Source organism: Pelodiscus sinensis, chromosome 16 (assembly GCF_049634645.1).
Source record: "Pelodiscus sinensis isolate JC-2024 chromosome 16, ASM4963464v1, whole genome shotgun sequence".
Lineage (NCBI taxonomy): Eukaryota > Metazoa > Chordata > Testudines > Trionychidae > Pelodiscus > Pelodiscus sinensis.
In genome coordinates, this window is record NC_134726.1 from 37,964,583 (window position 1) to 37,976,799 (window position 12,217).

The 12,217-nt window shown below is 46.3% G+C and overlaps 1 protein-coding gene across 8 annotated transcripts in view; it reads left to right on the forward strand.

Moving 5' to 3' along the window:
• Positions 1-12,217, forward strand: part of TSC2 (TSC complex subunit 2) — a 56,136-nt gene that overhangs the window by 472 nt on the left and 43,447 nt on the right. For 7 of the 8 annotated variants that reach the window (XR_012896210.1, XM_075899844.1, XM_075899846.1 and 4 more), the window contains exons 2-10: positions 1,059-1,223; positions 1,805-1,891; positions 3,290-3,400; positions 4,169-4,313; positions 5,006-5,123; positions 6,733-6,781; positions 9,252-9,377; positions 10,256-10,329; positions 11,812-11,938. Coding sequence is in view for 7 of the 8 variants with exons in the window: in XM_075899844.1 (XP_075755959.1) it covers positions 1,059-1,223; positions 1,805-1,891; positions 3,290-3,400; positions 4,169-4,313; positions 5,006-5,123; positions 6,733-6,781; positions 9,252-9,377; positions 10,256-10,329; positions 11,812-11,938 (1,002 nt within the window). In the remaining variant the exon portion in view is untranslated. Of the gene's footprint in view, positions 1-136; positions 365-1,058; positions 1,224-1,804; positions 1,892-3,289; positions 3,401-4,168; positions 4,314-5,005; positions 5,124-6,732; positions 6,782-9,251; positions 9,378-10,255; positions 10,330-11,811; positions 11,939-12,217 lie in introns of those variants that run through there. The other variant, XM_075899848.1, reaches the window with a different exon arrangement.

Here is a 12,217-nt window from a genome sequence, read left to right on the forward strand (position 1 = left end):
CGTGGGTAGTTGGGATTGGAGGGGGTGCTAGAGGGTCCTTCCCCCCCAGAGCTGGGCTGTATGGGGGGCACGTGGGTAGGTAGAGGGCAGTTCCCAGGAAGGTGGGGTGGGGGATTTTGTGGGACAGGGGTTATGAACTTCTAGGGAGGTCAGTTCTAGGGAACTGGGATATGTGGGGGAGGGTTTTTACAGAGAGCCCCATCTAGATATGAGAGATGTTGGGACTTGGGGGGGGGACTTTTAAAGGGAGCCCCCCACAAGAATACATATAGCGGAAGCTGGGATTAACTTGTTCCCAGTGCTTATGGAACAGCAGGCCTGTTGCAGGATTGGGGACCCTCTTTCTCATGTGAAGGAGGCCTTGGTGAGGAAGAGTATACAGTATCTGTTCAGCATGTGCAGAATTTCTGTATCAGCCACTGACGCTGTATCTGCTCTAATAGGAGCCCTGTTTTGGGGGTGGTGTGGGAGAAATGGCTTCTGAAGGCTTTTGCTGTTTTTGGTTGAGGTTGACACACCTACTTCATGTACCCTTTCCTTCACCCCCCCCCCCCACTTAACTGGTGTGCTGTTATATTTAATTAGTTTCATGCTGTCTTTTTTCATTCATAGTCTTTTCCAAACTTTGCTGTGGAATGAAATTTACTATACAAGGTTTTTCGCCTGGGAGCAAAATGCCTCAGGAGTTCCTACAAAATAAAACAGCACCGCAGTTTAAAAACTGGCATGTGTGCTGATCGGGCATTTGGTGCTGGTTTATTGCACATATAGCCCTTGGGGAAAGTGCTGCTCCAGACAGTGAAGTCCCCTAGCTAGCTCCTGGACATGTTCAGCAATCGTTGCATTAGCACCCGCTTCTCACATACCTGGCAAGGTCACTCCTGCCAAAGTGTTTCTTCCCTGATCTGAAGGGAATTCACTCCTTGGACTGTTTGCAAAGACTTGTGAGAGTACAACGATGTCAATATCACAGTGAAAAGTGGGGTGGATTCCAGCTTTTGCCCAGTTCAAAGGTTGCGTCTACAGCTCTCTGTACAATAACAGTTTTATGCTCACAGGGGCTACTGGGTGCATTCTTGTCAACAATGGCAAAGCAGCAAAGCAAGGATCCTGGATTAAAGGAGAAGTTTAAGAGCCTCTTAGGTCTGGGACCATCCCGGCCTAGTTCCAAATCATCAGAGGGCAAGCAAACAGAGTTTATCATCACTGCGGACATACTTAAGGTAAATTGTCATAAGCTTTGAGTTGAGACTATGAGCTGAGATTAAGGGGCAATGTGCACGAAAACGGAGGGAGTGTGACTTAGTGGTTAAAACTGGAGACCTGGGAAATGGGACTCTTGAGTCTTATTTCCAGCTTTCCCACTGACTCTTTTTGTGACCTGGAACAATTCACTTATCCTGCCTGTTGCTTAGGTCAGTCATGGACAAAATGGGGGTAAAGTTAACTGCCTCTCAGTGCTGCTGCATCTTAATTAGTTAACATGTCTAAGTAGGTTGAGATGCCTGGGTGTGTCAGTGTAAAGTGCAATTATATTAGGTTAAATTAGAGCACACTTTCCATTTCCCCCCATTTGATCATCATTCTACATGAGATTTAGCTTGCTGATGTTGGTTACAGCTTCATTTGAGTGCATCTTTGTGAGACTGAGTGAAGGTTAGGCTCTGAACATTTTTTTTTTTTTGGCAACATGCAGCTAATTTTATAATAGTCCAAGGGGCCTTTTTGAGGGATGGAATGGGCTGTTTTTCATGAAGAAGCGCAGAGTCTGGATTGATTTTCTTGTTTCCATTTTTCTTTCCAGGAATTGAGCTTAGAGTGTGGATTAAATAACCGGATACGAGCGATTGGTCAACTCTGTGAAGTAGCAAAAACCAAAAAATTTGAAGAGGTATGTTGCTGTCAGGTGTAGGGTAAATGTTAGGAGCTTTAAGCTTTTGATTTTGCTTGTCACAAGATGCTTAGGTAATTTGACCTACTTTAATACTGTTGTGATCCAGGAAATTATATCTTGTATTTTTTATTGTGCTGTATAAACCTATAAGAAATCAGTGATTTGTGCTCTGAACAGTTTGACAGGGTAGTAGAGGATTCTTCATCATTGGCAATTATTAAATCAAAATTAGATCTTTTTCTTAAAAAACATGCGGTAGTTCAGCGCAGAATTATTTCAAGGAACTTCTGTGGCCTCTTTATGAAGACGACAGACCCTGGTTACAATGGTCCCTTCTGGCCCTAAAATCTACAAATCTATATTAGTAGAGCCCTGCCAGGATACAAAATGTTTATCCACATCTGTATCTGCAAAGATGAGCCAGGGATATCTGCATTGGCAGCTGTGGAGACTCATGCATACTCGCAAATTAGCAGGATTCTGGGGACAACATTTATATCCGCATCCATAGCTGCAAAAATGAGCTGCGGGTCTCTGTGGCTATAAAGCTGCTATCTCTGGATTTGCAGAACTCTCTATATTAGTCTGATTTGCACAGTGGAAACAAACCATACCATAAAGAGCTCATGCTGCAAAGCAGGCACAGCACCGTTGAAAGGCTTTCCAGAAAAGTCTTTCCTTACAGAGGTGCTTATAAGAAGATACCATAGTTATTTACCCTTGCTGTCAGGTGATGAGACTCTGGTCTTGACCTAATCTTATTCACAGCTGTGATAGTTCTGCAGGTAAAGCGTCCACTAGTTCCCTTTGAGGTGGAGTTGCTGGGCACTTAAATAACTTTAAATAGCATCAATTGACACAGTTTGGGACTTGCAAGTTACCATTCTCAGGCAAAAAAACTTCAAAAATACCCTAAACCGGGGTTTAAATAGACACATTGAGTGTTTCTTGCATTACAGTAGGTAATTTCCCAATCAGGTACACTCACTTTCTCATCGCTGTTAGAGATGAACTACATCCACTCTGATTTCATTAGGAATGATGGCACACTGCTTTCTCTGTATCCTTTTTTTCTTCAGCTTCTGATGAAGTGAGTTTTTTAAAGTGCCACCACACTCCTTGGTTTTGCAGAAACAGGCTAACATGGCTATCTCTCTGAAACTCTTACTTCCGTACAAGTCTCCGCTTTGGATGCTCTGTATTTCGGATTGTCATGTTGATTAAACTTGAAACTGAAACATCCACACACAGACTTGCATGGAAATAGCTCTTCCTGGCACAACTTAGCTCAATTCAAGAACCGACTGTGTCATAGAGCGAAGACCCTAGAACAAGCTTAACCCCACTAATAGCTAGCTAATAAATGGTGCTGTTGCTTTCTGTGTCCACTCACAGCATGCAGTGGAAGCGATATGGAAAGTGGTAGCTGATATGCTGCAACCGGAGCGGCCAGCAGAAGCCAGACATGCCGTGCTTCACCTGTTGAAGGCCATCATTCAAGGACAGGTAAAGCCTCCTCCTTCCACAGAGGGCTTGCAAAGAGCAAGGTGAACAGCACTGGCTGGCTGCCTTCTGCTGTTGAAACTCTTCTCATCCTTTATCTTAGTCCAACGCAGAGGAAAAGGCTAGCATGCAGTTTGATTCAGTTTCTTGGTTCTCAGCTTAACATTTTCTTTCCCCTTATAATTTGGAAGGAATTTTGTACTCCTGAAAGAGGGAGTGATTGCAATGGCTGAGTTCAGGCACAGTGCAGCACGTGCTGTAAAACCTTTGCCCAGACAGCTATGCTAACCATCTTAATCCTGACTGGCAGCATCCATGCTGTGACAAGTACTCAAGGCATCAAGGCAAATTCTGTCCATTAGCCTTTTTCTTTACTCTGATCAAGTCAAGCTTGTTATGAATCCTCGAGCTATCACAGCATCCAACAGAGCAGGACTGTCTGTAACGGATCCATTTCAAGTCCTGGAATTAGTGGCCTGGCTGTTGCTGGTCCATACATTGCATCTCTGAGGTTCTGGGCCTGCCAAATCTTGGGCAGACTGCCTGGAGTCACAACTTGAGAACTGTCTGTAAGACGCAAAGGGGAATGGACTGCATTTCTAGCACACTGTGGGAAGACTTTTAGTAAACATGACCACAGCCTGTGGGGGGGAGGAGAGCGTTTGCTTTTAAAGTGCGAAGAAGATTCTTAAAATTTTCTAGCCCTGGTCTGTAATAAGTCTAGTTTTCAGTTGCTATTGCATCTCTCGCTTTAACTCTTTCTCCTTTCAGGGTGAAAGATTAGGGATCCTCAGAGCACATTTCTTTAAGGTTATCAAGGATTATCCTTCTAATGAAGATCTGCATGAGCGGCTTGAAGTGTTCAGAGCTCTCACGGATAATGGAAGATCCATAACGCACCTGGAGGAAGAATTGGGTGAGTGTTGCCTGTCAATGCTGAGGGTCATTTTTGTCGACAGATTCTTGCATGGGATTGTTTTAAAATCCTGCTGAAAAAAAGCTCCATTATGTTAGTTTTACATCTTAAAAAAAACAAACCAAAAAAAACCCCTCAACTTTTCTATAAAGCTTAAAAATTTTACCATGTTGTGTAAAGTTTTAGGGTACAGATTGTTCCATGCCAGTGTGCTAAACAGTTCTGTCGTAGTGACAAATCTGTGAATGTTCTTTCTTCTGAGAGTTTGAGGATCTCTCTTAAACATTTGCCTGTTTATTTTTGGAGCATTTTCTGTTGTTGTCATCTTGTGGCAAACTTAATATAAGCCCTCTGACATTATTTTACATGTGCAATGCGTAGTGAAGGGTTCGGTCAAGGTAAACATAGCAGATTCATAAACATGTGAAATCCGTACATGTAGCAGCTTATAGCAAGGCAAGGAGTGTGAAAGAAAGTCAGTTTTAATCAACAGCTAAAAAGAGTGTGATAGATCAAATAGAAGCCCTGATCAGTCGTCCCTCACTCTTTATTATTGCCTTCTAGGGAGCAGTTTATGTAGCTGGAAATACAGCAAAGGACAATCTCTTTTTCAGCAAGTAGGGCCAGGAGGGAATTTAAAGCACTTTTGGATTGAAACCATGTTGTAACGCCACCACTTCCTTCTCCTTTAGCTGAGTTTGTCCTGCAGTGGATGAATGTCGGATTGTCTTCAGACTTCCTTCTAGTTCTAGTGAACTTGGTCAAGTTCAACAGCTGTTACCTGGAAGATTACGTTGCTGATATGGTCCAGTAAGGATAAACTCTTAACAGCTATTGTTTCTAAATTGTTGTGCAGAGTTTGTGGATAAATTCAGTGGTCTAAATTTTCAACAGGGTGTACCTGTTTGCACTTGCAGATTTGGGTGTTGTGTACACAGTGTCCACTTGGGTGACATATGATTCTGCTCACCCCTGCAAGTGTGTTTGTGGGGGGAAAGGGAGGAGGAAAGGGCACCTGTTGAAAATTTCACCCTGTATGTATAGTTACTAAAATAGTAAAACAACGAGGAGTCTTGTGGCATCTTAAAGGCTAAGGGTATGTTTACACTGCACAGCTATTTTGGGATACCAGAAGTATCCCAAAATAGCTACCACATGTCTACACAAGCCACCCATTATTTTGAAATATTTTTAGAGATAACGGGCATGCGATTTTGGCATCCCAGTAAACCTCATTGCACAACGGTTAAAAGATGGCTTAAAACAGCAGGTTATTTTGAAATGTGGCGCTGTGTAGAAGTGCCAGATTTCAAAATAATGCGCTATTTTGAAATAGATTCCCAATAAGATACGCAATTTGCATAGTATCTTGTTTTGAGTTTAGGGTGCTGTGTAGACGCACCCTAATAGATTTATTTGGGCCTTCGCTTTCGTGAGTAAAAACCACTTTGTCAGATGCTATTACAATAGTATTAGTGTGGCTATGGTCGGATAAGTGAATAAAAATACTACCAAGGTGTGTTTATTTCAGAACATACCTGGTCATCAGAGCTGACTTTTCCATCATAGGAATTCTTTGGCTGTTCTTAACTATCTTGGCTCTGAAGAGCTATAGGAGAGAGAGCTTTTTCTAACTTCTGAGGCTGTTAGCAGACTAGTGCAATAGGGTCCAATTGCAAGGCCAAATTCTACCCCCAAATCATACCAGTGTAATGGCGTGGAGATGGTGAGCGTGCATGAAGGTAGAACTTGGCTGGCTTGCTTGTCAGTAATGGTTAAATCCGAAAGAGCCCGTCTCATTTTCCGAACCTTAGCACAAAAGATGCAGGGGTGATAGTTTAGAAACCTATTTGTGTTAATCAACCAAATTGAAACAGAATCAGTGAACTGCAAACGTGGAGCAACGTTTGCTCGCTTTTCATAGTAGAGCTCTGCTTTACCCGCCAGATTGGCTGAGAGCTGAACTCTTTTGACACTCCCCAAACCTGAGTCCTCTTATTGATCCTGAGCACTTTTGAAGCTCTAGGAGATCTTTAACCGCCTAATGAAAGACCCAAACTCTTGTCATAATCTGATCTATGAACCTGAGTTAAATTACATGGTGCGCAGTCCCCAGTTTGTACAGGAGGTGAACTTTCCGTGTTCTCGTCACTATATTTACATACATGGGATCCTGTACACAAGCATATTTAATGGACAGTAATGATAGTGGGCTGTACTGTAAGTGCAACTGCAAAATAGCTGATCTGAGAAGGGCTGGTGACATTAAACATACCCCCTCCAATATTCTCAGCAGAGCCACAGTCAGGAAAGCAACAGGGCACACTTTGACACTCATCTGATTGCGTTAATTTTGGACAGTTTTTTTTGTTAAATTTGATTCAGGATAAACATATTTAACAATGTTTTCCTCCAACAGTATGATCTGCCTATTGTGCATTCAGACTTCATCTTCAGTTGACATAGAGGTCAGTATTTGGAGCTTCTTCTATTATTAATTGCTTTCTGTAAAACCATTTCCCTTACCGACAAAGCTGCTTTTGAGTAGCTAGGTCGGGGTGGAGAACCTAAGGCTCGGGGGCTGGATGCAGCCTGGCTTGCCTGGATCCAGCCCCTGGGGTTCAGGGCTGGTACAAACAAAATCTACTAGCCTGGGCTCCCCAGGCTCTGGTGTGGGAGGGGAATGTGTGCAGCCCCTGACTGATTTTTTTTCTGTGGGTCAGTGACCCCTGACCAAAAAATGGTTCCCCATCCCTGAGCTAGGGCCTAAATTCTCTAGCCCTGGGTTCCAGGGTGTTCCCTTTCTTCAGGAGTGCTGCTGTGGCAAAGTATGGAGCTTGCCATATTGTTGTATGTTGGGTGGTGAGAGACGTTATGACTGACTTCTCTGAGCATAAAAGTGGGAGCCAGGATTTCATGAGTAGCAGTCCCAATTGGACGAGCCACTCACCCTTTCTCACTCCAATTTCTTCACCTGTAAAATGAGGACAGCACAATAGTGTGAGGATCAGTCCATTTTCTAAAGCACTTTGGGGGTGTAAAGCGTTGGACGGCCACTCAGTTATGAATTTAGTCATAAAACCTTGGGACTAAGGACCTGAGATGATCTTGCTGAGGGATTCCCTTCCCAACATTAACCATTGTAGTCATGGCTTGGTTGGCATCCAGAGCTGATGAACACCTTGTGTTCCCCTATTGGCTTCTGAGGCGTTTTGTGGCCATAAGTCAGGATGGAGCCATACCTGTGTGTCGAGGGAGCAGTCATAGAATCATAGAACTGGAAGAGACCTCAGAAGGTCATCAAGTCCAGCCCCCTGCTCTAGGCAGGACCAATTCCAACTAAATCAACCCGGCCAGGGCTTTGTCAAGCCGAGACTTAAACACCTCTAGGGATGGAGACTCCACTACTTCCCTAGGTAACCCATTCCAGTGCTTCACCACCCTCCTAGTGAAGTAGTTTTTCCTAATATCCAACCTGGACCTCTCCCACCACAACTTGAGCCCATTGCTTCTTGTTCTGCCATCTGTCACTACTGAGAACAGCCTCTCTCCATCCTCTTTGGAACCTCCCTTCAGGAAGTTGAAGGCTGCTATCAAATCCCCCCTCACTCTTCGCTTTTGCAGACTAAACAGACCCAAGTCCCTCAGCCTCTCCTCATAGGTCATATGCTCCAGCCCCCTAATCATTTTGGTTGCCCTCCGCTGGACCCTCTCCAATGCGTCCACATCCTTTTTGTAGTGGGGGGCCCAGAACTGGACAAAATACTCCAGATTTGGCCTCACCAAAGCCGAATAAAGGGGAATGATGATATCTCTGGATCTGCTGGCAATGCTCCTCTTAATGCAACCTAATATGCCATTAGCCTTCTTGGCTACAAGGGCACACTGTTGACTCATATCTAGCTTCTCATCCACTGTAACCCCCAGGTCCTTTTCTGCAGAACTACTACTTAACCGGTTGGTCCCCAGCCTGTAACTATGCTTGGGATTCTTCCGTCCCAAGGGCAGGACTCTACACTTGTCCTTGTTGAACCTCATCAGATTTCTTGTGGCCCAATCCTCCAATTTGTCTAAGTCATTCTGTACCCTATCTCTGCCCTTAAGCGTATCTACCTCTCCCCCCAGCTTAGTGTCATCCGCAAACTTGCTGAGGGTGCAATCCATCCCCTCATCCAGGTCATTAATAAAGATATTGAACAAAACTGGTCCTAGAACCGAACCTTGGGGCACTCCGCTAGAAACCGACCGCCATCCTGACATCGAGCCATTGATCACTAGCCGCTGGGCCCGGCCTTCTAGCCATCTTTCTATCCATCTTATCGTCCATTTATCCAATCCACAATCCCTTAACTTGCTGGCAAGAATATTGTGGGAGACCGTATCAAAAGCCTTGCTAAAGTCAAGGTATATAACATCCTCTGACTTCCCCATGTCCACCGAGCCAGTTGCCTCATCATAGAAGCTAATCAGATTGGTCAGGCACGACTTGCCCTTTGTGAATCCATGCTGACTATTTCTAATCACTTTCCTCTCATCCAAGTGCCTCAATATGGATTCCTTAAGGATCCCTTCCATGATTTTTCCAGGAACCGAGGTAAGACTGACCGGCCTATAGTTCCCTGGATCATCCTTCTTCCCTTTTTTGAAGATGGGCACTACATTTGCCTTTTTCCAGTCATCCGGGATTTCTCCCGATCTCCACGACTTTTCAAAGATAATATCCAAAGGCTCCACAATGACATTTGCCAACTCCCTCAGTACCCTCGGATGCACTAAGTCCGGACCCATGGATTTATATACGTTTAGCTTTTCTAAATAGTTCCTAACCTGTTCTTTACCCACCACGGGCTGTCCATCTTCATCCCATCTTGCGTCACTTGGCGCAGAAGTCCAGGAGCCGGCCAGTGAGTAACCATTGTGTGTTTTGCCCCCATAAAGGTCTCCCTGCAGGTCCTAGATGCTGTGGTTTGCTATAACTGCCTGCCCTCAGAGAGCCTGCCCGTATTTATCATCACCCTGTGCCGCACTGTCAATGTGAAGGAGCTTTGTGAGTCATGCTGGAAGGTCGGAGCCCTTTTGTTTCTCTTGTAATGAGTTCATGGCTCATGTGTGAGGCTACGATAAGGCACCATGTTTGCGTCCTGGGTATTTTTAATAAAAGTCATGGACAGGTCATGGGCGGTTTAAAAAATATATCCCGAACCGTGATTTAAGGCATGGCTTGTACTGTCAATACCCCTGACTCAATCTTAGCCACACTTCCTCTTGGGTGGAGAGGAGGGTGCTGCTGGGAAGGGCTCCAGGGGGAGGACTGCTGCTTGCCTGGGGGCGGGGGCAAGAAAGGAGGTGTCCATGGAGAGTCGCTTCTTTGGGGGGCTCCTGGGGGCTGCTTCTGGGGAGGAAGGGAATGCAGGGCCAGTGGCAGCAACTGCCGTGGGCTGTGGAGCAGTGACTAGCCTGGCTGCCTTAGGGCCACCCTGCCTGCCATTGCTCTCCCCTTTCCTCCCCCCCCCTCACCCCACTGCTCTGACCATCCTTGGGACTAGTGCTAGGGGCTGCTAAGCTGGGGCTTCTCCCACTGCTCATGGGATCACTGCTGGGGGGGCCTCTGGGGCCAGATGCACCTGTCACTGCTCTGGTGTCCTCAGGGCTGGCTGCTGCAAAAGTCACGGACGTTGCGGAAAGTCATTGGGTCTTCATAAAGTGTCTCGTCTCGTCAAAGCATTATTATTCTGTATATTTGTAAATTAAAAACATAAAGGTCCCAGTTACCTTTATTATGATTGCAATAGTTCTTTGAAAGCAGATCAGAGCCTATCAACGTCTCTAGTGTATTCAATGTTATATAGTCATTATTAAATTGCATTCAGAACCTCTCTCGGTTGACTCGACGCTGAAGCTCTATAGTGACCTATGAAAATCCTCTAATATTTGTGTTTTAGCTCATGCGCAATCTCTTGGGAACCCATTTGGGGCACAGTGCTATATACAACATGTGCCGCATCATGGAAGACAGGTACGGAATATTGTGCAATTAAATCTGTTTTTTAAAAAAAGCTCAGAGTTGCTTTGATTGATGTAAATGACGTGTACTGATTTGTACATGTCCTACCAGAATAAAAGTGCCACGTGCTGCTCGCAGGGCCGGGGCGAGAGCAGAGACGGCGTTGCATGCTCCCCTGCCCCCAGGCCAATCAGGGCCTGGAGATGAAGGAGCGTGGGAAGCCTCCTGCAGTCCTGTGTAGAGCACGTGGCACTTTGAAGTGCTGCGGGCTCCTCGCAGGGCAAGGGCAGGGTGAAGGAAGCTTCACGCAGCTCCCGCGCTCCCAGGCCCTGATTGGCCTCGGGGTGGGGGATCTGCCGAGCCTCTTCCAGGACATTGGTGTCTAGTGGGAAGGGGAGGCAAAGGGGCTCCCCCACCCCCAGAGCAATCATGGTTTGGGGGTGGGGTAGCCCCGCCCTTCCCATTTAGGCCCCATCCCTTCTGGGGTGGCCTGAGGCTACTTCAAAAATTTTTTGAAGTGGCCCTTGGGCAAAAATTATTGCCCACCCGTGTTCTAAATGGTTAGTCTACATTAGGCCTGAGCAAAATACCGCCAGTGGGCCGGATGCGGCCTGTCAAGCCGCGAGATCTGGCCTATGGCCGCAGGGGGGCGCCTCACCCGAACTGCCGGCCTGCTCCCCGCACACTGCTGCGAGAAGCTGCTACTGGGTTCTGTTTGAACAGCTGTGAGCCATCACACACTGCTTCTGCCCCCAGCACAATCCCAGTTGGAGGTTTTTGACCAATGGGAGCTGCCTGTTACCAACAGGCAGCTTGCAAAGCACCCTCCCGTCAGGCTCTAGCTGTTAAAAAAACCACATGGCCCCTGCAGCCGGGGCGGGGCAGGCAGCCATCTTGAGAAGGTTGCTGGCTGGGAGTCAAGCAGGTAAGTCTCCCAGCCAGAGTCTGCCTCTGGCACCCCAACCCTTTGCCCCCATCCTACCCGCATATCTCTTCCCACATCCTGCACCCCCATGCTGTGCCCCAAGTCACAATCCCCTCCTGCCCTACATCACAGCTCAAACTCCGCCAGCCCCTCTTGCACCCTAGTGTCCTGCCCAAGGTCATAACCCAGACCTCTGCATCCTAGTCCACTAACCTGGGTCACAACTGCCTCCTTCACTCAAACACCATCCCAGACCCCACACCCTTTTCTGCACCCCTATCCCTTACTGCAAGCTCCCTTCTACACCCAACCTCTTTTCCAGACCCTGCACCTCCTCCATTTACATAGAAGAGTGCGGCCCTTGACCATGTTCCAAATTCTTGGAGTGGCCCCCTATCAGAAATTATTGCCCACTCCTGGTCTGCATGGTTTTAAAGTTCTTTAAGATGCTGTGATCCAGAAATATTATTGTTCATTTCCCATTGCACGAGCCTTGTGCTCTAAACCGAAACCTGCTGCTCAAGTGTGAGCCTCAGACATTTTCGCTTCCTGTCTGTGCCCTGTCTTAGAGACTACATGATGGATGCCGCTTTGCTGAGAGGAGCAGTGTTCTTTGTCGGCATGGCTTTATGGGGTGCCCATCGACTGTATTCTCTCAAGAACTCTCCTACGTCTGTGCTGCCCTCGTTTCTCAAGGTAACGAGATACTTGGGAGGAACTGGTATATGGTGATTGTGCCTAAGATCCTCAATTGGGGACCAGCGCTGCTTGGTGCTGTGCAAACCCAGAACAAGAAGAGGTCTCTGCCCCCAAAGAGCTTCCAATCTAATTAGAAGACAAAAGCTAGCAGTTGGAATGGTGACTGATGAAGGATACAAGAGCTATTTCAGGCTTAAACTGATGCTTCATTTGGGAATATTTTATTGATCCACGTAGCACATTCTTGAGTTTTTTCGTAGGGTTGTAGAGTTTAAG